Source organism: Equus przewalskii, chromosome 14, assembly GCF_037783145.1.
Source record: "Equus przewalskii isolate Varuska chromosome 14, EquPr2, whole genome shotgun sequence".
Classification (NCBI taxonomy): domain Eukaryota; kingdom Metazoa; phylum Chordata; class Mammalia; order Perissodactyla; family Equidae; genus Equus; species Equus przewalskii.
Genome location: NC_091844.1, coordinates 70,344,981 through 70,372,366, shown reverse-complemented (window position 1 = coordinate 70,372,366; position 27,386 = coordinate 70,344,981). Strand labels below are relative to the sequence as shown.

Here is a 27,386-nt window from a genome sequence, read left to right as displayed (position 1 = left end):
CTGAAGTGAGGCCAACCAGCTCAGCTGCCATCTTCCAGCCCAGGGGAGAGCTGGTTTTGCAATGTCAATATTTGGAGCTTGCTTTCTCTTTATTGACCCAGGCCCTTAGTAACCCTCAGTTTTCACACAATTCTGGCTCCTTCGTGGCTGTAGCGGAGGGTTGGTGATCTGCTTCAGCAAGCTTGACACCCTTTGTTCTCTACAAAGAGCTGAAACTTTGATCTTGAAAGGGTAGCCCTAGCAGTGCCCGTGACCTTTGAAGTGTCACATGTTCAGAATCTTCAGTTCGTTGCTATGGAGACCTTCCTCATCATTGCAATATCTTTGAAAAATAAAATAAAAAACCTCAACTTTATTATTTCACCATCCTGTGCATTAGGCAAGTAGCATTTTAATAAAAGCCATTTGTAAGGTATGAATTAGCAATGGTAGAGGTGAAGCAGGCAGGAATTTCCTGCTGTATCAGGCATTTAAAAAAACAGTGCCCAGTCACACAGGTAAATGGGCCCAGTGAGAACTCACGGAGTGTTGACAGCAAGCCGGAAATGCACTGGGGGAAAATGAGGTGGCAGCTTTTAACTGTGATGGGCTGGTCATGCCAAGCCTACAAGGCAGCTGCTCTTGTTAGCTCCATTTTACAGGTGGGGCAACTGAGGCACAGGGAGCTTCAGTAACCTGCCCCAGATCAGCCTCCTACTAGGTGGAGGAGCTGAGATTCAGAAATGCAGTCTGACTCCAGACTCCTTCCCATAATCATGACACTATACTGCCTCTTATCAGAGGGATGAAGGACTTAACCTTAGAGTCTCAACCCCACCTCAGCCAGGTTTCGGTACATTTCCTAGGTGGACTTCCACAGTGGGTGTGGTCCCTTGACCAGGGCTCCCATGAAGCATCCCAATTTGACCCTCTGAACCATGATGACCAAAATTTCCATTTTGGCCTCCTCTTGTCAGCTCCTGGATGACTCGGGAACAGCTTGGGGTGAGCTCTCTAGCAGCTGCCTCCACGGGACACTGCAGGCCAAGGCTCCCTGACCAGGTCATCTGGGCTGGTGTGTCTGTGCTCTCATACTTTCTGACTCTGGGGAGGGAAGCTTCTTCTATCAAGCTATCAGACCAAGGGTTCCCAAGGATGCTAGGAGATCCTGGTACCAAAAAGGTGCCTATTTTATTAGCTAGCCCTGGTGCCACCCATAATGTAATAAACAGGGCACATACCCTCTGTATGGGAGGTTGGGGACTGGCATTAAGTACAGTGTCATCACCAGACCCCATAACAGAGCAAAAGTCCTGGCGAACATGGGAATGGAAGGGTTGATAGCCTGGTTCTCAAGGCTGCAGCCTCCTGGGCAGTCCTGGGCCCCAGAGATGGGTCCACAGCAGGTCACCCATCCAACGCTTGGTTCAACTCCAAACCACTCCAGTTCAAAGGATGTGGTCTTTGAAGGAGGTGGCCATCTATCCAGCCTTGACTGGCCTCTATTCCCAAGGACATGCTTTCCTACATTTTCCTAACATACTGCTTAAGCTTTCTCTCTCCCAGCCTGCCTTGGAACATTTCCATAGCTACTGGTCCAGCTTACCAGGAAAGGGACAAAGGACAGGGGGCTGTAGATCCCCTGCCCCAGACTCCAGGGTAGGAGATGGAGGGACTTTGCAGAATGCAGAGCCCTGGGCCCTCCCTCAGAGAGTCTGGTTCAACAAGCCTGGGGTGGCTCAGAAGTCTGCATTTTCAACAAGCTCCCCAGGTCGTTCCCATGCACATTAAAATTTAAAAACCGCTAGTAGAAGGCCAAGGGCATCAGAGTATATCAGAATTCCTAAGTTTGGGGCCCGGCTCCACCTGTCACAAGCTGGCTGACCTGAAATAATTCACCGGCTCCCTTACAGCCTCAGTTTCCTCATCTTCACAATGGGAGTAAGAGAGGTCCTGCGAGACTCACTGGTTTGCCAAAAATTTCATCAGAGAATGGATGTTCTGATAGGCTGAAAAATGGCCCTCCCACACGACGTCCACATGCCAATCCCTGGGACCTGTGAGTGTCACCTTAGATGGAAACAGAGTCTCTGCAGATGTGATCAAGTTAAGCATTTTAAGGATTATGAGACGGGGAGATTATCCTGGATTATCTGGGTGGGCCCTAAGTGCAATCACAAGGGTCTTACAAGAGAGAGGCAGAGGGAGAAGACGATTGAAGACAGGCAGAGATTGGAGTCCCAGGAAACTAATATGATGTGTAAGCTCCAAGTGCCATAGAAATATTTAATGTTCTTATTACTTAGAATATAGGTGTTAACTGCTTATTTCGCAAATTGCTCCCATCTACACCTGGTGTTAAAGACGGGGTACTGGGCCTCGTGTGGCTGCTCCTGACACAAACTTCTGTGTCTATAAATAGCTTCTTCAAGGACACGTGCCTTTTGAATATTTTGAAGGCTTCCAACAGAACAAGGTATGAGTTAAACCAAAGCAGACAAGCTTCACTACCACCATCTTTGAAATTTGTCTTTCTGATCAAATGGGATGGGAAAGCACCTGAGTGGAGCCGCAGACGTGTGAAGAATAGAGCGCTGTTTTTTAAGCGGTGTCTTGAACGTATTTGTACACTGCCCCACAAACACTTACTGCGGGATTGTGCGGTGCTAAATCCTGTAGGACCCATAAAAAGCTTAAGCCTCTTAGAAATAAGACCTTACTAATAGTAAGTCCTGATTTCACACAGTTCCTGTTATTCCAGGAGCTCAGGGAGCTTTTCTTGATTTTCTCTACTTTATTCATATTCCTGGGAGGCGACATATGCATTTTAAAGAGCAGAAAACAAGTGTTTGGCCATTTCTTCCCCGTCTTGCACTGATGGCTGCTGGAGCTCCCGTTCTCACCCCTCCCTCCTGCGCCTCCGTGCTGTGCTCTGTCTCACTCCATTGGACTAAATGACATTCAGCCCCTGAGTGGTGCTTCAGAGGGCTTGGCCATCATCTTCCAATTCCCCTGCTCTCGGTCACTGTCCCCACTCCCACCCTTGGGCACCAGTTCATTGGAGGGTGGCTGTAACTTGTTTCCTGGTCTCTGCCCCGCCCCAGTGTCACATTTGAGCTGTGTTGTCTGCACAGGCCATGCTGCCCATCAAGGTTCCCCCTCTGTGATTGCCTGGCTGGGCCCGTGTTGGTGGCATGGAAAGGACAAGGGTCACTGCACCTGAACCTTGGCCAGGAGTGGATGGAGCAGACCATAAATGGCCACAGTCACCCTGCTCACCCCAGTTCTGTTTTGAGCATTCTTCAGTGCCAGGCACTGTGCCGGCCACTCTGCATACCTCCCCTCATTTCACCCTGGCAACCACCTCATGGCATAGTTCCTACTGTCCCCATTTTACAGATGAGGAAACAGTGGCTCAGAAGTTACACAACTTGTCCATAGTCACACAGATGACAAGAAGCAGAGCAAGGGGACGAGCGTCTGACTGTGGGCCCAGCAGATGTAGGGGAGCGCAGTCTGCTTCAATAGAAGCCTTATGTCCAAATTGAAATTTGGACAAAATTGAAATTGAAACTAAGTTCCCAGAGAAGAAAAGTACAGAAGAGCAAAAGTCCAGGGAGGCAGAGAATCACAGAAGAGAAGAATGAGGGAGTTTTCCGGTGAGGTTAGCAGCTGTGGCTGTCCCAGCTGGGAGAGATTCAGGAGAAACTGCTGGCCCAGCCTAGAAAAAGGCCACCACGGTTTTAGAAAGGGAACCCCATGTGTGTTCTGTACATTACCTGCATTACCTCAGTGGCTGTCACGGAATTTTCAGTTTTTAAAAATTGATTGTAATGTTAATTCTAACCTTACAGCCAGGGGGGTCATAGACGAAATATTTAGCAGCCTGAACAGCACGGGCAACGGCCAGTCAGAAGGGACACTGGGCGTGACGGAGCATGCAGGTCCTGCTGGTGGCTCCATGACACTATGAGGAAGAGGAAAGTCAAAGTCGAAAGTGAAGGGGGACTCGACGTCAGGTTTCCCAGAGATCAGGAATCGGTTCAGAGAAGCGTCAGTGTTGGGAGAGGGGTTGGAGGGGAAGAGACGAGGCCAGGTTGGCTGTCATAGGTCCTGCCGTGTTTCTCAAGCGTGGGCCTCAGACCATCCCATGAGTTTCCTGGGACCTTGTTAAAAGGGAAATTCTGGGCCTCCTCCAAGCCTGACTCTGCATGTCCGGGGCTGGTGGCAGAAATCTGCGAGGTTACCAAGCCCCCTTGACTCTGCTGTATTGTAGCGTTTGGAAACCAGCGCCCTTAATAAGCCCAAAATAAGGCCACCCCCACCCCCCACCCCGCTTCCTCATCCTCTGCTTGTTCCTTGACAATACCGCGGGGGGCCCCCCCCCTCCATCCCCAAAGCAGCTCTCCTGGGTCGTTTGGCCTGAGGCGCTGGAGGAAGCAGGGAGCAGGGATAAAGCCAGGAGAAGGTTTTAGGGCACAGCTCCTGCTCAGAGGCCTGCAGGGGACGCCCAGAGGGTTGAGAGCTGGGTGACCCCTGCAGGACCCTGGGCCAGTATGTAACATTTGTGGGTCTCCGTGTCTTTCTCTGTACAATGAGAATAACAATCTCTGTCTAATTTAGAGTCATCTTAAGACATAAAAGAGATGATGTATGTAAAATGCTTAGAATAGTACCTGACATATGTAAGTTTCTAAACGTCCGCTGCTATTAGCGTGTAAACTCCAGAGCCAGCGAGCATGAAGTGTGGCCATCATTCTCCCGGCATACACAGGAGTCTGCCCAGTCGCTAAATGCTAGGGGCAAAGTCTTTGTTTGACTGTTTCTCCCTCTTGATTACTGGCCTCTTTTTTTTCAGTCTTATTTTAATTATTCTAAAATATGTGCACTCTGCATGCACACAGGTGGTCTTCATCATATTTGAAGTAGACACAATGTAAATTAAAAAATTAAGCACCTTAGTGAATGAAGACTGGGCTGCTTATTTTACGCATGGGAAAACCAAACATAAGAGAAGTTAAATGTCCCCCTCAAAGGTCACACCGCCGGTTATAGATAGATCTGCAGTTAGAACCCCTATCGCTGTGCGTCCCCTTCTAGCGGACGGACACCCTGACCACGCCTGGCTTTGCCGTGGGGACTGCAGCCTGGGGACATCCTGTCGGTGGTCAAGAGCAGCAGTGCATCCAAATTTAGCATCAGCCAAACTTCGCTTCTGCCTAAGTCTGTGTTCTAGCCTTTGGGGGCCTAGGAAGGTCATGTAGCCAAAGGCCGACTGTATCGTTGTTTCTGGAACTCCTGAATCTGGGTCTAATCAATGATCTTGTGATCACGTGGATTACCACCATGCCCCTTCTGCACAACCACATCAACAATGCAAGCAACGCTGTTTGAATTTATTGCCACTAACAGAATATCCGCTTCCAAGTTTATGTACGCATGTCAGATGTAACTTGGAAGGAAAGATCTCTTTATCTGCTTTGCGTGTTGAGATCCTATCAGTGAGCAGAAAATAAATGTATATTGATTATTGCAAGAACAAAACACTATAATAATTAATGATGTTTGTGGAAGTTGCTAATTTTCATTCAGAAAAAGTTATTAACAATTTTTAATTAAATAGGGAAACAGATTGACAATTGATACTGAATATTATGAGTGTGCACTAACTAGATAATTTTAGGAATAACAGTCTATCCTTTCTGAGCCAACCAACGTTTATAAAAATTAAATAATAATACAAGGAGAATAGTGGAGAATAGATTTTATATTAAGTCTAATCTTTTTAGAGCTGTTTGTGGTACTAAATTTATAACATTAAACAAAATAACCTATAAGAATTATATTTCTCTTTTAGTAATTTAACTCCACTTAGTCTGTGATTCTTGCTTCTCTGTGGGACTTAGTTGAAATTAAGTCCTAATTAGAATTGCAAATATGCGGAATGGTGATGGCAGAAGGAATCCAGCAGCTGAGAATGCTGAGTAAGACTTCCTGAACTGAAATGGCGAACTTTAAAAATTTACTCAAATTTTTAACAATAAAATGGGCTTACATTTTTAATCAAATTCCAGATTTGTTCTGGTTCCCCAGAAGGCATTCTAGGGTGGTGCTCTATGCTCTGACATTGGCTTTCGCTCAGTTTCAGTGTTCTCCTAACAGCCTGTCAGGCTGTGTGTGTTTGGTGCAGCCCTGGACGTAAAAGGGAGCAGCAGCTTCAATGAATCCCCTTCATTTTCTCGTCCTTTCCGTCCTCTGCTCACCCAGCAGGGAGGGGCTGAGAAGGGCCATGGGGTCCGGTCTTGTGTGGACAGGAAAGGTGAGCAGGATTGGAAATCACATCTCCCGAGTGTGCTCTGGGAGGCAAACCAGAGCCGGGCCCTGGGAGGCGTGGTTCCCAGGACCTTTCTGTCCCAGGGCTTTGCTAGAGCAGGGGATCTGGGGACACCAAGTCCCAGCGCCCAAAGGTGAGGAGCACAGCGAGTCACCTCTCACGCGCATTTCTCTCTCTCCTTCCGGATAGTTTGTGAAGTTTGCCAACATCGAGGAGGACACCCCTTCCTACCATCGCAGCTATGACTTCTTTGTGTCCCGCTTCAGTGAAATGTGCCACTGCAGCCATGATGACTTGGAAATCAAGACGAAGTGAGTACAGGGGAAGCTGAGGGGCGCACAGCAAATGACAGAGGCATTGGTGGGTCTTAGGGAGCTCCCGGCCTGGGCTGCATGTCTGAGTCCATTGGCGTTTACCTCTGTTTGATGATGCTGGGAGGAAAGAGCACCTGGTGGGACTTAGGAGGGCAAGCAGGCAGAGCTGGGCTCCCCACACATGCTTTCTAAAGGAACAGCCTCTGAGGGCAGAAAACAGGGCAAGATGTAAGGGAATGGTCCTGTGAGCCCAATTTGAAAGCCACACACGCACACACCCATGCTGTCTTTTGTTCAGAAGTGCGTGCATTTATACGCCCCAAAAACACACCTACTCACTGTTATCCATCAAAATATATACCCAATAAAAAGCCAAAGGCTTCACATTATAGGCTGATCCCTGCTGCCCTCCTGACTTCATCGCCTCCACTTTTCCCTCACTCAGTCCCCTCCAGCCACGCAGGCCTCCTTGCTGGCCCACAAACACACCAAGGTCATTCCTGCCACAGGGCTTTTGCACAGTCTGTTCCTGTGCCTGGAATGCTTCCTCCATGGATCTGCATAGCTCACTCCTTCACCTCCTTTAAGCCTTTGCTCAAATGTCCCCTTGACAGCAATTCCTTCCCCGAACATCCCTCTTCCCTCTCCATGCTCTGTTGTTTTTTCCCCATAACACACATCCTCTTCAAACACGTTCATAATTTACCTACTATGTTTCTATACCTTGTCGTCTCTCCCCACTAGAATGTAAGCTCTGTGAGAGCAGCAATCATCGTCTTGTCCACTGATCCTAAATGGAGCTAAAACAGTGCCTGGAGAGAGGAGGCACTCAATAAATATTTGTTGAGTGAATGAATGAACACTTTCAGATAAACATCTTGAATTACAGAATACACTTCTACCCACATACTCAAACTTATAAAAATACTTAGCTCACAGAAATACACTCATCGATATAGAAATAAAACCCCTCAAATAAAATCACAAAGAAATGTACAGAAACCTGTGCAGATAAAGCCCAACACACAGCGCCAGCCTGACGAAGCAGTAGGTGGTGAGGAGGCATAAGCAGGTGTTTGTGCCCAGCATTGTCCTTGGAACAATAAGGTGCAAAAGGATGAGAAGTCAGTCCCTGCCTGCAGAGTGTGTTCTCAGCATGGGGAAGCCATATGAAACTAAGGACTGTGTTCAAAGGGAAAAGAAGGATGGAGGGAGACAGGAGGAGGGCTAGGCTGTCCATACCAACCAAAGCTGCGGGAGGAGTCGGGGAAGGAAGAGGCTGGGGGCCCACCGTTGACCAGTTCTCCATCGGTTTGTTCCGGAAGTCAGCTGATAGCTCCCTCGTTCATCATATCAGCACCTCACAGGGGCCTGAAGTGCCACATTTGTGCAACAGCAGAGTCAAAGATGCCTGTGCGCCCCCAGCAGCTTGCTCACCAGAGCTGATGGTCTGGGTTGGATGAACAGGAAGTGATCCCTCCATCCCCCAGGTTGCCGGTTCCCAAAGCTCCCCAGCCGGTGGAATGACTCCGGGCAGGTCCTCGAGTGACTGGTCGAGAGTGGCTCAGCCTCCCCAGTCACCCATCCCCTGAACCAGTCATGGGCTCCCTGGGGCTGTGTTGCCCCAGCACCTCTGATGAGGGCAGTGGGGGCCACAGGAGGCAGGAGCCCCTTGTCCTCTCCCAGCACTGGCTGCCACAGGAGCCACCTCACTCCAAAATGGCTATGAGAGACAAGGGGCTGGGGCAGTTGGGGCCCATCCACAAGCAGGCGTTGGGGGGGTTGCAGGTCTGTAACCAGGTGTGGCTGTACCAGGAGCTGACCATTCAGGCAGTGCCAAGCCTTCAGGAGGGGGGACGGAGGGGACACTCCTCATGCCACTACACACACACTCACACACACACCAAATCACACATGCACAGTCACACACAACCACACACACTCACACACACACACACACAATCCACAGTGGGAGGCGGAGCAGGCGCAGAAGCAACACGGTCAGGACTGCCTTCTGACGGTGCTGGGCATGCACTGAACACCTGGAGGAGGGTTGCTGAGGTTGCTCAACGGGGTAGTGCCATCAACACCCACAGACGGGCACCTGCATCCATGACTGGAGGGCCTGCCGGGGTGAGAGGAGTGTGCCTCAGTCAGCCTTCCTCTTGTCGTCTCTCTCTTCCAGAACCTCCCTGCACCCCTTTGCCCTGAGGTCTCCCCATTGTTTATTCGCAGCCTTTGCAGAGCCCAGAGCCGCTTTCCAAGAACTACCCTTGGGTCTTATAAATAGGGGTGCGTGTGTGTTTGTGTGCATGTGCACGTAGTCCCTTGGGGTTCAGAGAATTCCCAGGTTGCTTGCACGTGGGTGGGCCTCCCCTGAGCCCATTAGAAGGAGCAGTTAGAGGAGCAGGCCTCTCCCCAGGTCTGATCTTTCAGAATTTACTCTGAAAGCGTCAGTCAGCCTGGAATGAAGTGTGTACGTATGTGGAAGGTAGTCTGGGGAGATGGAAGGAATGAAGAACACAATTCACAGTCACGCATGAGGACGCCCTGGGTAGAAAATTTCCCATCCCCGGGCCTGGTTTCTTGCCAGCCAGACTCCCTTGGGTGGGACACACGAGTCCAGCATGTTTGGGATATATTTCTGTTGTGCATTAGGGAGGGCCTTTCAACCCAGAGCCAAGAATAGTGACTGGAACAGTATTCCAGTTACTTTGTGCTCAAGTCTGGACAGCCTCTGGCTCAGGGTCTTGACTAGGGGTCAAGATCAAAGCAGCTGAGTGTCTCCCCAGGGGAATCCTTGCCCATGGTCCCGGCCCGGACGGGTCGTGAGCCAGCGTATCCTGGTGCTATTAGGCATCTCCTGCCTCCCAGTTACGGTCACCAGGTAAGGCCCAGGGTTACCCTGGTAACTGCACTTCAAACTGAAGCTGAAAATACAAATGGCAACTAAATATTTAGAAAGACTGCTCAACTCCAACAGTCATCAAAAGGACATGAACTGAAATAGCTAGAAGATGTGAGGATCCTTCTGAGCTATGAAATTAGAGCAGATGTTTAAAATGAGGTCCCCCGTGCTGAGGAGGAACGCTGAGAATGGCATTCTCCGGCAGCCTGCACGTTGGGGGGTGGGGGGGGAGAGTAATTTGGCGATATTGGGAGCCTTTCATTTCTTACCTCCTGATTCAGTAATTCCACTCATGGAATGACTTGAAATATAGTAAAATATTTTATACAGTGATGTCCATCGTAGCATTATTATAGTAGCAAAAAATTTAGAAACAACTTAAATGACCAATAGGGGACTAGTTTAGAAAGTTCTCATGACAGTACCTCAGACGTGTTTATGAAGAGTTAATGATATAGGAAAATGCTCATGATAGGATGTTATGGGGGAAAAAAACAAAATAAATTATATATGCAATACGTTCTTAATTCTGTTACCTATTATGCACAGAAGAAAAGAAAGACACCAAAATGCCAGTAACAGTTATCTTTGATGATGGTAGGGCTAAATCTTCTTCATACTTTTCTGTAATTAGCATGTATTACTTTATAACCAGAAAAAAAGTTTGATTAGAAACAGAAAAAAACGACGTTCAGGCTGAAATAGACGTCCGGTAAAGAGGCCCCCTCCCGCAGGGACCCTGGGTCAGTGCAGTAGGGACTCAGGAGGTGTGAATGGATGCCCTCTGCGCTGTCACTCAATTCCCCCTCTGGTTTCTCAGCCAGCTTAGCTGCAGCCGAAACCCCTTTGTGCCCGGAGAGCCTGGCCGCTCTGTGCCTCTCCTTCCAGATCCCCTCTTTCTGTAAATTGCTCATAGCCCTGGATTCTGCCTCATCAGTTCTTGACAGCGTTTTGAGCTTTTATATCTTGGGCTCAAGCTGGAACAAACCCAGCTGGGCACTAAAGAGGAGAAGCCTGGAGCAACTGGCACGCTAAGGATGAAGCCCAGGTGGTAGCGGGGCAAGGGCCATCTGGGGCTCTCCCATACGGGCCAGAAGACACAGCTTCCTGTGCTCACATCCACCCGCACAAGAAGCCAGCCAGCCTGGAGGCCAGATCACAAGAAGAGCAGACGGTGGACTCCATTCTGCCTTTTGATGGACAGACGCATCCCTAACCCCCACACTGTGCTCCTCTCCTTGCCACAGAAGCTGGACTTCTCAGGCCCTGAGGATGTCATGGCCCCGTTTCAACCTTTTCCTTACAGAATCCGAATGTCGGGCATCAAAGGTCTGCAAGGGGTGGTGAGGAAGACAGTGAATGACGAATTGCAGGCCAATATCTGGGACCCACAGCACATGGACAAGATCGTGCCATCGCTGCTTTTCAATCTGCAGCACGTGGAGGAGGCGGAGAGGTAAGCAGGCGAGGGTGGGCGCTTGGACAGCAGACATGGGCAGCCCTCCCAGGCTGCCTTCCCCCGCTGCTTGGGAATCACATGGCTTGGGCTGCTTGGTAAAACCCAGCTACAAGGCCAGAGATCTTGGCTTTTGTGGCCTGTTCTGCAGTGAGTCCAAGGCTGGCTCCCTAGGAGCCTTGGGTCTGGACTCCTGCCAGCCCGCTGTGTCCCTGAAGGTCTGCATTCTTGAAGGAAGGGCAGTAACCACGCTGGGCTCCCTGGGGGTAGGTGTGCGTGCTGGTAAGAACACAGAGAACCAAGGGTCGGGTTACCTCTGTCTCTTTGGAAACAGCAGGCCAAGGCGGTTTTAAAATGCCTTTCATGGCTCCAATTACTGAGGTCTTTTCCCTCCTCGACCTTGCTTCCTCCCTCACTTCCTAATGGTGTTTCAGGCCCTTAAAACATGCCTGCTGGACCAGCAGTCACTTGACACAAGTTGCAGATATTGGGTTTTAATCTGGGAGCCCCCAGATGTGGGATGCTGCCCCTCGCTCTCCTCCTCTGTGAAATGGACTGGAGGGAATGTTGCTGCCCACCTCGGGTGGGCACCACACTGCTTGAACATACTGGGTTCCCCACTTTCTGTCAGTGGAACCTGTGCTGCTGGAGATGGGGGGTAAGTGTGCCCTCTGGTGGCCGATCCTGGAATAGCACCTCCCTGACTAGCTCAGGCAGTGGTCTATGGTGGTCTCAGGGCTGGGAGTCCTGGGCTCCTTCTGCTGTCCAGATCTGGGCCCACTCCCTTGACTCAGGTACCACTGAGTCACACCTGAGCCAACCACCGTGCCTCTCCTTTCTCTCTATTTTTCCTCTCTCTCCTTCTTTCTCTCACTTTCGTTTGCTTTCTCCTACTCTGTCTGCCTCCCTCTCTTCATATCCAAAGACTTGGGGGCACGGAGACACTCATGGTCTGTCCCTCACCAGGCCCAAGGGTATCTGCCCCTCCCACAGAGGCACATCAGGCCTATCCTTAAGGATTTCCAGACAAAGAACTTTATCCCTTCTCCCAGTCTTCCTCCACTCTGGGCTTCTTCACAGGGATGTCTCCCCTGTGACCCAGGCAGCCTCTCTCAAATTCCTGCTTGTCCTACTCTCACCGTTTGCATGATGAAGCGCAGAAACCCAGGCGTTCACAAAGCCTGCCTCCCAGCTTTGCATTCTGTCCTTCACCACGTGGCTGTGTGTTTCCACAGCCGCTCTCCCTCGCCCCTCCAAGCACCAGAGAAGGAAAAGGAGAATCCGGCAGAGCTGGCCGAGAGATGCCTTCGGGAACTACTGGGCCGGGCTGCCTTTGGCAACATCAAAAACGCCATCAAGCCTGTTCTCATGTGAGTACTCTCCCCCCACCCCCACACCCCCCAGCCTTCAGCTTTGAAGTGTTTCAAATCCCGGCATCTCCTTGCTGACTTGGGAGAAGGGAAGGAGGTGTTACGGTTGTGGGGCTGTGGCCAAGTCAGTCCCTTCTCTGTGCCTGTGTTCCCTGAATTGTGACAGCAAAAGCTGCCACACACGGCCAAGTGCAGTTTTCAGGAGAGCAGTTGGTAGGAGGGCCCCCGAAGCTGAAGGAAGGTGCCCGATACATTTCTGAGTCCACACTACAGAGCCCTGTTCCTTGACCTCCCTCCAACTCAGGGGCTGGGACTGCCCTGGAGTCCCTGGTGCCTCTCTTCTCTCAGCTGCACCTGTAAGCCCTGCCTGCCTTGCCTGGGAGCCATGCGAGGGGCTGAGTCTCTCGGGAGGTGTCACTCTGCCACCGAGCCCTCCTCCCTAACGCCACTTTGCATTTCACAGCCATTCCCCCATACTCTCTCCCTCGCAGCCATCTGGATAACCATTCTCTCTGGGAGCCCAAGGTGTTCGCCATCCGCTGCTTTAAGATCATCATGTACTCCATTCAGGTACAGTGGCTGCCCTGCTCCACCTGTCCCCTGGCCAAGGGCACTTCTGAGAGCAGGCCAGGGCACTTACGGAGAAAGCCAGCTGTCTTCTGTGACTTCTCCGAAGCCCCTAGTTATCTAAACCAGTGCTGCTTAACCTGGCTGTGGAGAAGGACCAGTTTAGTTTTATTTCTAATACGTCACACACCAATACTTTATAAAACACAATTAAAAAGAACCCCTAGATAAAGCAAATGAAAAATCCATGCAAAATACAAGCCACAGACCATGCTTGGCTGCCACGACATTGTCAAATTGCTTACTTAAACCTTTACTCTCAATTTCTGTACTTACCTCAATGTAAACGGCATCAGACAGATCTTAAACTGGTCCTATACCCTGGGTCACACTTTGAACAGCACTTGCCTCAGCCATGTGGCTTCTCCTGGCCCTTACTGTAAGACCTGGAACCTGGGAAAAAATGAAAAGGAAGACAATACTTTAAAATTGACTTTTGACCGATTTGAAGTGAAAGGGCCCGGGAAAAGGTGGAAATCAAGGTCTCCATTGGGATTTGGTTCTACTCCTTGTTGGACCAAGGTTGGGGGTGGGGCTTAGGAAAAGGAACCAGGGTATCTGGGCCCCACCTCCAGTGAGCACTGACCTTGGACCTCACTTTTGTCCCCACGGGCCTTGGGGTCCCAGTCGAGGGCTGCCCTAGCTCCGAGGCCATGTGGGGGTTGCTGTTTGGGGACCAGCACCTCTTCCTCCCCCCAGCCGCAGCACTCCCACCTGGTTATCCAGCAGCTCCTGAGCCACCTGGATGCCAACAGCCGCAGCGCAGCCACGGTGCGGGCAGGCATCGTGGAGGTCCTGTCGGAAGCTGCAGTCATCGCTGCCACTGGCTCCGTCGGTGAGGGGGCCCTGTGGGAAGGAGTGGGAGCTGGGAACCCCACCAAGGACAAAGAACTGCCCTTAGCGGGAGGCTGCCTGCCCTTCCAGAAAAGGACAAGGCACTGTAGGGAGGTCTCAGACCCCGTTTTCCTCGGGAGGAGACATCAGTGGGGGAAGGTGGGGGCAGAGGAAGCCTCAGGCTGGGAGTGGGCCCGGGCTTGCGCGGTGAGGCAGGGCAGGGGGGAAGGAGCGAGGGGGCCAGCCCTGGATTTCGGGTCTCCCTCCTTGCTGCGCTCAGGGCCCACGGTACTGGAGATGTTCAACACTCTGCTGAGGCAGCTGCGGCTCAGCATCGACTACGCGCTGACCGGGAGCTACGACGGAGCCATCAGCCTGGGCACCAAGATCATCAAGGAGCATGAAGAGCGCATGTTCCAGGAGGCAGTCATCAAGACCATAGGTGGGCCCGGGGAGGGGCGGGGCCCGGGGAGGGGCGAGGCCCACGAGGACGTCAGTCCAGGGCATTGTAGGATTGTCGTTCACTCCTATCATGTTATTCACTGACGTTGGGGAAAATGGAGTCAGTCCACGGTGCGCACCTCTCACAGACTGGCCTGGGTCGGGCCTGGGTGAGAGCCCAGAACAATCTACGTGGGTTCCTCAGCCTGAGACTTCAGATCAAAGGCTAAGAGAGGCGAACTGTTCCTGCACCCCAGTGATGCTTCAACGTTTGAGCGGCTGGAGGGGAGGTGGGGAGTGAGGAAGAGAAAAGGAAGGAGAAAGGGAGACAGCTGTGGAGAAAATGTATATGCACACGGACGTGGAGGAGAACTAAGAGCCATCTCATAAGCATGTTGGGGCTCATCACCTTCAGAGCCTTCCTGCCCTAACCGTTGGAACTTCCCCTCAGCTCCGAGAAGGAGGCAGGGCAGGAACCAGCCCCAGTTCATAGATGAAACCACGGAGGTTCACGGAAGTGGCTCGCACGAGCAGAGCAGCCCGTCAAAGAGCCTAGACAGGCACAGGGGCCGCTGCCCTCATCCCAGGGCCCAGAGTTCTCCATCCGGAGACCTAACCACAGCCTCTAGAGTGGCAAGTGAGGGAACTGGAGCCTGGAGCGCCCCCTGGTTTCCTCCCTCCGCGTCTTGTCTCCCTAGGGAAGCAGCCTGCACTCTCCGCTGTAGTTTGCTCAGCTGAAGGGCTGAGCTGGGAGAGCCCCGCAGGCCTTGGCCTCACCTGAGCCCTCCCTCTCCGCTGTCTTTCCCACCCCCCATCCCCCCGCAGGCTCGTTTGCCAGCACGTTGCCCACTTATCAGCGCTCTGAGGTGATCCTCTTCATCATGAGCAAGGTCCCACTGCCTTCCCTGCATCACCCCATGGAGACGGGGAGGACCGGGTGAGTGCACCATGCCCTCCGCCCCTCTTCTCTCCCAGTGTAGATTCCACCCCGGCTTCCCTTCCCCATGTTTTTCGGCTCTCCCCTTTCTCCTCATTAACTGTCCTGGTTCTGCCCTCACTTCTCGTTTTCTAGTCTCAAATCCCTCAGCAGCCTTCAGTGGGGCCCTTGGATCCCACAGCAGTTCCTCTGGCTGTCCCACCAATAACTCCCTCCCGCTGTGGGGGAGCCATTAATTCCCTGCTCTGCTTCCGGGCTTTGGAAGTCTCTGTCCTGGGTACCCCAGTAAGATGAGCCTGGTGGAGAATCTAACCACGAGGGAGAACTGGGCAGGCAAGTGCAGCATCTCCACCCCTATCACCACCCTGGTGAGTGTTTGTGTCTCTGGTCTACAGGGAGAATAGGAACCGGCTGACCCAGATTATGCTGCTGAAATCGCTCCTTCAGGTGAGCCTCTCCTGTCCCCATTCCTGCTCTGCCTCTGCAAGAGGCAGCTCCTTCCAAGGCACCAAGAGAAGACTGCCACATACAGTCATGCAGGTTGCACACTGCACAACTATGCCCAGCCAAAGGGGTGAGGAGGGGGCTGAAAGCTAGCCTGTGTTCCACTCACGAGTCAGGCCGGGCACCCGCAGAGCGGGGTCATCCAGAGCAGGCAGGACACCTGTTTCTAATTTCCACAAAGGTTTCTTATCAGCTACTGATAGCCTTGTCACTCAAGCATCATCTCTGTATTGAGATGGAGTCTATTGGTTCCTGCCCTTTCCCCTCCAAGGGTCTCCCCAGGTCCTTCCCCTGCTGTTTCCACCTTGGCACTTGTGCCCACCTCAGTCCCCCAGCCACCACCTTTCCCTTCATCAGTGTTTTACATTCCTCTTCTTTACATCTTCTCAGCCATCCCTGGAGCCTAGATTCATTGTTCTCAAACGCCATTCCCATGACCAACTGTTAAAATACCTGGATTCCCTAGAGATTTTGAGCTGTCAGTCTGAGCAGGGTCCTGGAACTGTATTTGTAACAAGCTCCCCAGGTATTCTTACGCCTAAACGCTGGACATCTCACAACTGAATTATTCTCATAGTCACTCTTGTCTCCATCTCTCCTCACCTCTCATAAATACAACCCCTGGAAGAATTTTCTAGAAATGCCATTCCCCACATGTTGCTCCTCATTAAAGAGTAGGTCTTAGTTTCCAATTTACATCCATCCAGATTTCAAATTTCTCAGAATGAAGTTGGAAGGTCCCCAATCCCCTTGTGCCCTCCCTAGACCCCCCCCGACCTCAGCCCTCAGCCCCTGTCTCTGTTCTAGCCACACCAGTCTGCACAGGCCCCTACTCCCACTCATGCCTTCCTTTCCCTCTGCCCAGCCCACGCCTTTCATGTCTCTATTTTTATAAAGACTTTTGGTGATGACACTGCCCCCTTCCGGTTACCTCCTTGGTCTATGGACTCCTGCCATTTCTTCGCTGAGTTTATCCTCATTAATTTGTATGCAGCCTCTTATCAAGGTGACAGTTTGGAACACCCTCAGATACATCCCCCTTTAGTGAACACTGATATTTACTATTGATGCCACCAGGCTTTGCTGGATCCTCGAGGGCCTGCTGGATCATCAAAGGCATTGTTTTGCAATGTGGACTCAATAGTAAATATGTTTTGCTGCTTTTGACTGCTTTGCCCACATCACGTGTGATGTGTCTATTTATGACTACTTTAATCAGAAGTCCCCCATTGTGGCCGTGCCAGAAGAAATGTAACCAAATGCTGTGTGTGCTCTTGGGTTGTTGCTATGTGTGTGGTTCTGATTCCTCAGCCCAGCTGTAAGTGCATCCACTGTTCCTCATTTCTTTGTGACTGTCCATACTCTTAGGGAAGCATTGTGTTCGCGGTGAGTGTTCATCGGTTGTGCCCTAACGGGTTACCTGATGCCCAACGTTAGGTTCAGAGGCTTCCTGGCTCCTGCTCCCCTCTAGTGTTCACCCCTGGCTTGCTTTTAGCAACTTAATGTCCCTGTACCCTGTCCGCATCCACCCACAAGTCTACTGAGCTGAGCCAAGCAGGTTGCCCATGTGGATGTTGGAGTGTTCCAAAAAGTTGCCTAAGGCATCCCTAACCTAGGCTGGAGGGTAGGGAGAGCTGGAGTGGGGGATGTCGAGAGAGGATGGGTGCCTCAGACCCAGCTTCTGCTGGCTGCTGCTCCTTCTCCTCACTGCACCTGAGAGGGCCAGAGTTCCTAAGCACTGCCATCCTGGGCTCCCTGGCAGGTATCCACAGGTTTCCAGTGCAACAACATGATGTCAGCCCTGCCCAGCAACTTTCTTGACCGCCTTCTCTCCACTGCCCTCATGGAGGATGCAGAGATCCGCCTCTTCGTTCTAGAGATTCTCATCAGTTTCATTGATCGTCATGGCAACCGCCACAAGTTCTCTACCATCAGGTGAGCTTGGGGTCTCCCCTCCGGGAGAAGACTCCCAATAGGGCCTCACACCCAGGTGGGAGGACAATTCAGATATTCAGTGAAACTCACTAGGGAGCTAATCACGGACACTGACAGTCCTGCCGGGGAGGAGGGACTGGAAGGGCACTTGTGCCTGGGGGGCAGGGGCTGGATTGGAGATTTGGGAGATAAAGAGCAGCTTCTAAAGGGAGTTTTCAGGTGGGAAGGAAGGAAGGGGATGCAGGGTTATCAGTAGAGACTGAGGGGATTTGAGGGGAAGAAGTGGGGGAAGAGAATAATCTGGATCAGTATTTAAGAAAAAAGGACAAGCAAAAGTGGGCAGGACATAGAGGCTGAGAACTCTAGAGGAAGTGGAGATGGGGCTAAGAAGCAGGGCTGGTGGAGCCCTGGGAGGCTTTGGTACAACTAACGACATTGGGATAAAGCCCAATGACACCACGAGCTCTGACTGGCCTCGTAAAGGGCTAAGGTGGCCCCTTGAATCCCCTCACAGTACCCTCAGTGACATCTCTGTCCTGAAGCTGAAAGTGGACAAGTGCTCCCGGCAGGACACCGTCTTCATGAAGAAGGTTAGCAAGCACGACCTCAAGACACAGCAAACCCCTGGTGGGCCAGGCCTGGTGGACCCTGACCTTCCAGCCCCCATGTCACCACTGACCATTGCCCCCTGAGCCTGCCTCCTCCCTCTTTGACTGTGCTTAGTCAGATCATCAGCCAACCCCTCTGGGGAGTCAAGCCCCCAGGGTCACACTCACCGCTGAGGCCAGAGTGAGGACCACCCCTGGTGAGCCAGTCCAGGGCCACTGATTGTGTTCTCCTAAAACTGGATTTGAGCAGAAGTTTTTGTTGCCGGTTTCCCTGGACCCGCCCTTCACTAAACATGTACTCCTGAGTGTGTTCGCTTCCGCTGGGGTCTGCTCTAAAGGCATCCTCTCCCTGAGGGTGGAGGTGGGGTGCTCACAGCTGTCCCACTCCCTTCAGATTGGTCTTCCCATTCTCTTTGCCCCTCCTGTCCCCCACCCCTGGCCACTGTGGCCTTGCCCCACCCTTACCCCATCCCCAGCACTCCCAGCAGCTCTACAGACACATCTACCTGACCTGTAAGGAGGAAACGAACATACAGAAGCACTATGAAGCACTATACGGCTTGCTGGCGCTCATCAGCATCGAGCTGGCCAACGAGGAGGTGGTGGTAGACCTCATCCGCCTGGTGCTGGCTGTTCAGGTGGGGCCTGCTGTGGGTAGGACATTGGGTTGGAATCAGGGGGAAGGGAGCTGTTTTGGCCAAGCACTAATGAGAGTGCAAGTAGCAACTGCTTACCAATTATTTTGGAGCCCAGGAATACTGTACCCTTGGTTGGCCATTCCACCAGGGAGACCACACACCGTGATCCTGTTTGGAGAACCACCAAAGAGTGCTTAATTCGTGGCTTCAGCCCATCCTCAGGCTAAAGGAGGCTACGGGGCTAAAACACCCCTTAGCCACTAGTATTTCAAGGCTCTCATAGGGTCTGAATGAGACTCCAAAGATTACCCAGAGGGTGCTCATGAGCCCAGAGTGATCCCAAAACAAACCTGTTCGTCTAAAGATTGTCTGGTTCCCAAAGCTGGCTGTGCTTCAGAATTGCCTTTAGCAGTTATTAAAGATACATATTCCCAGTTCTATCCCCAAGCCTGAGGGCCTGGAGGCTCCACAAGCCTCCCCCGTGACTCTCAGGCAGCCAGTGTGGCACCACATAGGGCTTTAGATGCTGACAGTCTGCCTGGGAGGAAGTCCGCTCCCAAGGACGCAGGGAACCGGGTTGGGTGCTTCAGATCTCAAAGACCAGGGTCTCCGGGCTCCTTAAGCTGGGCGGGCATCAGATCCTGAATGGTAGCAAACCTAGGAAGTCAGTTGGGTAGAGTCTTAGGCCACCTGCTTGACGGTGCCACACCCTGCATGGCCCACCCAGATGCGATGGTTGTCTTCATTCTGGAATTTGAGATTGCTTTGTGTCCCAATCCCCTAGATCTCTGACAATTTTGTCAGTTTAACATATGAGCCCAGCCTAGCAAGCCAGCCCAGTCCTCCAAGCATCACCCAAGGTCTGTGTGAAGGAAACAGCATCCTAGAGGCAGGATTAGTGAGAGAGCGTGGGCAAGTCAAGGTCACTAATGCTGGAACTGCGAAGTGGATAACTGAGGTCAATCGCCTCTCTACTCAAGTATTTGTGAGCCTCCAGCTCATGGATTGTTCTGGGGACAATTCACTTCAGCTTTGATGAGGGTGACTTCTGTCTCCCAGAAAGTTACGGGGCAAATGCTGAAAAAAGGCTTAGTCTAGAGAAGTGGGTAATCTCTAAAGAAGGTTGGGGAGAGGTTGGGTGGAAGGTGGGGCGCCAGTAGAATTAGTCAGTTAAAAACTCCAAAGGCCCCTCTGTGTTGCCACAGGACGTGGCGCAGGTCAACGAAGAGAACTTGCCCGTGTATAACCGCTGTGCCCTCTATGCGCTGGGCGCCGCCTACCTCAACCTCATCAGCCAGCTCACCACGGTGCCTGCCTTCTGCCAGCACATCCATGAGGTGGGTGTCCTCAGGACTCTGGGAGCTCAGGCGTTTCCCCAGAACGACTCTTCCTTCATTGCATGAGCCCTGTGCTTAGTCCTGGCGTTGAAGAAAGGGTTGACATGGGGACTGATACTAGTGAGAAGTTTCTGGAGGCAGCATTTCCTCCTGTGTGACATGGCATAGCAGGGCGGGGTCAGGCATGGGCAGCATCCTACACCAACTGGCCACCTGCTCCTTGCCCTCCTCTACCTCCTGTCCCGCTCTGCCTCCCCCACTTCCAGAACCACACACACCCCTCAGGTCATGTGGGACTAAAACTGCTTTTAAAAAATTTTTGCTATGAAAGTTTTCCAATATCACAAAGCAGTGTAAGTAGAACGATGAATATCCATATAGCTGTCATGCAGATGAAACAGGAAGATCTTTCCACATTTGGTTCATCTGTCTCCTTTTCTTTTTCTTTTCTTTTTCTGAAATATTTTAAAACAGACCTCAGCTATCAGGTCGTTTTGCGCCTACCTTTATCAGTATGTGTGTCTAAAAAGATATGGAGGGCCAGCCCAGTGGCATAGTGGTTATGTTTGCATGCTCTGCTTCAGTGGCCCAGGTGTTGCGGGTCCTGGGTGTGGACCTACACACCACTCAGCAAGCCATGCTGTGGCAGCATCCCACATACAAAATGGAGGAAGATTGGCAACAGATGTTAGCTCAGGGCCAATCTCCTTCACCAAAAAAAAAGGACACTTTCCCACATAACTGCCATGCTATCGACATGCCTAATTAAATTATCAATTATGCCTTGGTGTTGCCTGATACCCAGTCTGTAATCAAATGTTCTCAATTGTTGCAAAAGACATTTTAAAACATACTGAAGTATTTATAGGTGGAATGATATGATGATAGGATTAACTTTAAAATACACTAGCAAAACAAAATAAAACAAAACAAGAAATCCCAGGTCTCAGCCTGCTTGGCCTGGCTCGGGGCGGGGGGGGGGGGGGGGGTGTGGGGGTGGGGAAGGGTGTTGTATCACTGTGCCAGGACCCTCCCAGCCTCTGGGCTGAGGAGGGAGTGCAGGAGAGGCAATGCCCAGATGTCCTCCTCATTGAAAGTAGTGGTATCATCGCTTTCTTGCCTCCTGCTCGTACTTGCAGGCCAACTATCCTCCTGCTTCTCACCATCTCCATAACTTTCACCTTTCTTGTCAAAAATTTGCAAAGGATGCTGAGGGAAGCTCAACGTGTCACTGTCCATCAGAATGGTTTTGCAATGCACCTGGGTTTGGGGTGACCTGTGCTCCCTTTTTCGTGTTTAAATAGAAGCAGGAATAGGGCACAGGAGCAGGACACTGCAGTCTCTTGGGAGCTAAGTCCTCTGCATTTGGAGGACACCATGCATATGTGTCGTTGGGGATAGCTTGAGCCGTCCTCTTGGGCTTCTCTGGCTGCTCCGAGGGCACTGTTGCTCCCTGAGAAGCCCAGCTGTAGGGTGCTCTGCCAAGGAATCTGTGGGAGAGAGGAAATGCTTAGAGGGGCAGGAGATCTTTCATTTACCTGTTCCAGCTCCTTCTCCCTGCTGAACCCAGCTCTATCACAATTCCTCCAAACTGCAGGTGATAGAGACCCGGAAGAAAGAGGCTCCGTACATGCTCCCTGAGGACGTGTTTGTGGAGAGGCCCAGGTAGGAGCACACCTGGGCCATGGTCAGGGATACCCGAGGCAGCTGGTGGAGAAGGGGGGCGGTCTGAGGGCGTCTGTGGGCTTGAGGGCGGAAAGTAGACCCTGCCTGTGGCTCAGAAGTGCTGGGTCGAGTTTGACTCCCATCACATGGGCATAATCCACGCCTTGAGCCATGTTGGTGTGTTGTACTGTAGAGTATGTGATGCAACCCCTGGGAACTCTGGCCAAACCCTGGGAATGCATCCTGGAGGAGTCGTTCCTGACAAGACGCTGCCGTCAATCCAAGTGGCATTCTCAGACTGTAGTCTGTGGGCCACTATTGTCTCAGCATCAGAGGAACTCAAGGAAAAGATATTCTGAAAACACAGAACGCCCAACAATGGGAGATGGCTTTACCAATTATGGCCCATCCACACAACAGACAACCGGTAGCCCATCCACAATGTTTTGGAAGAATGGTTAAAGTGAAGAAAATAGATCATGTAACAGGAATGTGGGGGACGGGGCGATGCTTGTGTGTGTGCATAAATGTATATAACTAAAGGATTTTGCACAAAATGTAAATGTGGTTATTTCTGGAAAGTGGGACTGTGGGTGACTTCTTCCTTTTTCTTCTTTGTTAATTTGTTTAATGAGTGTTGCTTTTATGCTAAGGAAAGGCACGAGGCAATCATCCTAGTTCGCCGCGGTCCTCACTTGCCTCTCCCCTCCTTTGTCTTCCAGGCTGTCTCAGAATCTTGATGGAGTGGTGATTGAGTTCCTCTTCCGCCAGAGCAAGATCAGTGAAGTCCTGGGGGGCAGTGGCTACAATTCAGACAGGCTCTGCCTGCCCTACATCCCTCAGCTGACAGGTACGAGCTCTGCTCAAGGACTCCCCAGTCTGCCTCTGGCTGTCTTGGCCAGGTAAGGCCCTGAGTGTAAGGGACTGGTGGGGTCTTCAGTCACCTTCCATGGTACCTTGGATGTCACACAAGAGCTGAGAGACACAGTGGCCATCTATGGTGAGATCCTCTTGATTTCCCCACCTCTCCTCCTCAGCACAGGGTCCCTGGGAGTAACTGGCCCGTGAGATAGCCTGCCCTGGGGGTGGGAGAGGCCCCATTGTGCCAGAAAGAGCACAAATGAACTATGGAAGTCGAGACCCAGCTCTCTGTGACTTACTTCCTGAAAACCCTTAGACAAGCCTCTTGGCTCTGAGTTTCCATTTCCTTGACTGTAAAACAGAGATGTTAATGATTCCTGCCCTAGAGGGTTGGTGTGAGAGGTAGGTGAAGTAAGGAAGGCACACGCACGTGGTAAGTGCTACCGGAGTGACAGCCACTAGTGCTGTTAGCAGATGACGCTTACACCGGTCGAGATGTGCCTTCTGGTCATGAGCAGCTTCTTTGTGCTCATCAGTGGTTTCAAAATCTTAGCCCTGAAAAGCAAAACTCGCCTCCCTAAGATGGACAGCTGTAGCCTCCGTGTGTGCCCAGCCCCCACAGGACTGCGGGCCAGGGAAAGGCAGAGGGGCTGGGAGGTGGTGCACAGGCCTGATCCTCGCTCGCTCTCTGAGGACTGCGAGTCCAGCTTCTGGGCTTCTCCTTCCCCAGATGAGGACCGCTTATCCAAGAGGAAGAGCATTGGAGAAACCATTTCCCTGCAGGTGGAGGTGGAATCTAGGAACAGCCCAGAGAAGGAGGAGGTGAGTGACCTATACTTGATACACTGTCCTGGTGAAGCCCAGCGTCCCCAGGGGAGGGGACCTGCTCCCACCTCCTCCGCAGTCAGACACTCCAGGCTCCCGGCTCCCTCACCTGCACAACACATTGAAGGCTGAGGGGAAAGTACATTCTCCAGTGAGTCCTGTTTTCTTACTCACTCTCATCACACATATCATAGATATTTCCATCTGGAAACATTATTTGTGTCCCCCGCACACACACACTCCCATGAGGATGTCATAGAAATCATTCCTGAAAGCCTTGCTGGCAGTCGTTACCCATTTATGATGGAGGCAGACATGCTCCGCGTTGGACATTGGGAAGCCTGACAGGAGAGAGGAGGCTGAGAGTAGCTTTCAGCTCAAAGCGCTCTCTCCCTCCCTTCTTCTCTTAAGGGCCATGAATATCTTATTTCTGTTCAAATTAACATGTGATAGCTCCCCTGCTACTACTTCTTCTACCTCAGGGAATAAAGCAGATGTACCCAAGAGTAAGAGAGAATAAGGAATCATGTGGAAATGCCACATTTCCTCTCTCAATGAGGAAAAGGAAGGGGGAGAGACAGGGAGCAGGGAGAGAGGAGTCGTGGGGAGGTTGAAGCCACAGATGGAGCACGCTTGTTTTTAATGGTGACACCCCAACTAAGGGATTCGGCGGAGGCGTGGGGGAAACTCAGCAAGAAGTGAGGAGGACGTGCGTCTGGGTGGGACTGGGCAAGGAAGACTTGCGGGATCCTTGGGTACGGGTGGTTTCTGCCCATTAGGGCTGGTGTAGCTGTGGAGGACGGCCTTGACACCGAGCCTTCCCCTAGATGAGACTGGAGCAAGGACAAGTCATTGGTGGAGATCAAACCTCCCTCCAACCGTGCCCCCTCCACCACTTTGACAGCTCTTTATTTGTTGGACGGACCTCCAGGGCAGGGCTTTTCAAAGCTTGTCTGGAACCTTTCTTGGAAGAAAGCTCTGACTCAGACTAATTGGAGAAGTAAAATGAGGTTGAATCAGGGGTCTTCCAAAGCCCTTCTAGCTCTACGAGACTTGGAGCCTCAAATGTGTTAGGCCCCAGCGTGAGTTGGCTGCTCTTCCCCTCACGCACACCCATGGTTGTGATTCTCCCTTCCCAAGAGTTAAGAAACCCTCAGGAATTGATGAGCTTAGCAAAGCAGAAGGAGGAGAAATGCTTACCTGGGTATAGAGCTGCCTACTCGCTAGTGGCCTCCTGGGTCACCAATATGGGCTCCTTCCCCTCTTTGAGAGTCATCTTAGCCCAGGGATGGCTTGGTAGCTAAAGCAGGGTGTGGGGGCCTCCACCACATGCCCTCTGCCATGCTATAATTCTTTCCACTTTCATCCCACCATGCCCTATCCCTACCCCTTCAGAATCCTGTGGTGGCTCCCTGGAGCCTTATGTGGCAGGCTGATATTGGATGGTCAGTAAATGCTGGTTTGGTCAAGTTCCAAACCCAGTGCCTGGCATTCAGAGCCATTTATAGTCTGGTCTGGCCCTACCATTTCATTTTATTTCCCCCTCCTCTCTGGCATACATCCAGTGTCCCCCTCTGATTGGGCTTCCCCATGCTATCTCATCCACCTCCATGTCTTGGCTAGTATGGAATCCCACATCCGAATCATCCTTCCTCTCCACGTCTCCACCCATGGATCACCTACTCTTCAATTCCCAGCTTGTGTTCCATTCCCTCCGTACACCTCTCTCTACCTGCCCTTGCCCAGTGATCTTCCTTTTCTCTGTGGCCACCACACAGTTCCCTAGTGCCTCACACATGACTGTCTGACGTTGGTCCATGCTGACATAGATGGATGGATGGATGTACAGAGGGTGAATCTTCAGAGTGAACGATAGCTCGGTGCAGCTCTCTCTTGCATGTGCTTCTTATGCTAACAAATTTTGCAAAGTATGTGCTCACTTAATATTTGTTGAATGCCTTTATCCCTTACCTACATCTCTGTTCTTTCCTACTCAAATGAGCATTTGGTGAATGCCAAACAAATCGAAAAGTGTACAGCTCAATGAGTTTTCACAAAACTAATATACTGGTGCAGTCACACCGAGATCAGGGAAGGGAACATTGTCACTGCCCAAGAGCTCCACTTCTGCACCCTTGTCCCCAAAGGGAGCCACTAGCCTGGCTTGTGTCACATCGTAAAGTTTATATCAATGAAATCATTTTCTCCTGTGTCTGCTTCTTTCACTTAGTGTTATGTTCAAGTGATAGAATATGAGTAAATCATGGGTCTTGGCTTTCAAGGAGCTCGTAATCTAGTGGTGAATTCCTGGAATTTAGTCCAAACTCCTTCACTATTTTCAGCATCTGACCTAAGGCCACACATCCTTGAAGTACCCTTCTTTGGGTCTGTTTCTTTCCCCACTCCTTTTATGGAGTCAGAGGACTGAGATCCTGTGAGCCAGGTCCTTGGACTATCCTCAGCATGTCTTACCTTTATTAAATACTGAAATCACCTCAATGGGTAATTTAATATCAGAAGTCTTCAAAAATGTTATTCAGTTCTTGAAATTTACATTTGAGATTATATTTACCAACTGCCTCCTCTCGCTCCCAAGATTTTCTGTTACATTCTCTGTAGATTTTTTGAATTACAGTGTTTTCCTCCCACGGGGCTTAATGGGACAATCTAGGGGGAAGGGAAGGACAGTGCGTTCTTTTAGGTGAGACTGGGGACTCTGATGAGGAATTAGCCTCCCCACTTCCATTTCACTGCTCTCCTTCGACTGGCATCTCTGTGCCTGCTCCGGGAGCTTCCAGAGACCCTGGTGAGAATGTGGGTGTCCTGAGGGAGTTTCTGCCCGTCATGACATTCTTCTGAGAAGTGAAGGGGCTGCCAAGGCTGCCTCCTCCCCAGCCTCCCCTGCTCCACCTTTCTGAGCACTTCTGTCCCCTCTCCCTCAGCGAGTGCCTGCAGAGGAGATCACCTATGAGACACTAAAGAAGGCCATTGGTAAGTGGGAGGCCCCAGGGGCCTCCAGTTGGAGGGGAAGTTTGGATGGGAGGTCGGGTGGGTGCTGGGAATGCGTGTGGGTGTGTGCAGCCCCATCTGCTGCCCTCCCCAGTGTGTTTCAGCACAGATGTGAGGGGAGAGCTGGGTGGCTTCCTCTAAATACATCACAACTACCAAAACTGCAATTAAAAATCCCGCTGTCCTGATGGGGATCAATGTGTATCCTGTCAGGCAACCCTCTTTCTACTGACAGCTGCCTTTAAAAGGAATCCATTGAGGGTTACAGTCAGTTAGGTAAAAAGCAACTTTGTATAAATACTTTGACTATTTTGTGGTAGATTTTGATACAAAAGAACAAGTTGGCCAATGAAAGATATTAAAAACAAATCGTATTAATATTTATTGCAATAGATTTTAAAATGCAGAATTACTTCATCTGTCTGGGTTATTGGGCAATGAAAATTCCAAGTAGAATTTTTCTGATAACTGATGAGAAATTGTGCCTTCAAATGCCAAACCTTTTTATTTTTGTTCTCTTCGGTGGTACTCTTCCTGAATGTGCACACTGTTTTGCCTTCTTTTTTGGTTTTTTAAAGATTTTATTTTTCCTTTTTCTTCCCAAAGTCCCCCAGTACACAGTTGTGTATTTTTAGTTGTGGGTCCTTCTAGTTGTGGCACGTGGGATGCCACCTCAGCATGGCTTGATGAGTGGTGCCATGTCCGCACCCAGGATCCGAACTGGCGAAACCCTGGGACACCAAAGCGGAGCACATGAACTTAACCACTCAGCCACGGGGCCAGCCCCTGCTTTGCCTTCTTGAA

At 51.2% G+C, this 27,386-nt stretch overlaps 1 protein-coding gene across 5 annotated transcripts in view; it reads left to right on the top strand.

Moving 5' to 3' along the window:
• The window catches only part of EFR3B (EFR3 homolog B), an 87,018-nt gene that overhangs the window by 52,415 nt on the left and 7,217 nt on the right, over positions 1-27,386 (top strand). For 2 of the 5 annotated variants that reach the window (XM_070574276.1, XM_070574280.1), the window contains exons 5-20: positions 6,503-6,624; positions 10,842-10,991; positions 12,227-12,361; positions 12,853-12,931; positions 13,688-13,823; positions 14,103-14,264; positions 15,089-15,200; positions 15,596-15,647; positions 17,467-17,639; positions 18,154-18,229; positions 18,724-18,885; positions 20,091-20,222; positions 21,820-21,887; positions 22,610-22,737; positions 23,479-23,570; positions 26,516-26,564. In XM_070574276.1, coding sequence (XP_070430377.1) covers positions 6,503-6,624; positions 10,842-10,991; positions 12,227-12,361; positions 12,853-12,931; positions 13,688-13,823; positions 14,103-14,264; positions 15,089-15,200; positions 15,596-15,647; positions 17,467-17,639; positions 18,154-18,229; positions 18,724-18,885; positions 20,091-20,222; positions 21,820-21,887; positions 22,610-22,737; positions 23,479-23,570; positions 26,516-26,564 — 1,828 coding nt within the window. The remainder of the gene's footprint in view (positions 1-6,502; positions 6,625-10,841; positions 10,992-12,226; positions 12,362-12,852; positions 12,932-13,687; positions 13,824-14,102; positions 14,265-15,088; positions 15,201-15,595; positions 15,648-17,466; positions 17,640-18,153; positions 18,230-18,723; positions 18,886-20,090; positions 20,223-21,819; positions 21,888-22,609; positions 22,738-23,478; positions 23,571-26,515; positions 26,565-27,386) is intronic. The other 3 variants (XM_070574278.1, XM_070574281.1, XM_070574277.1) reach the window with 2 other exon arrangements.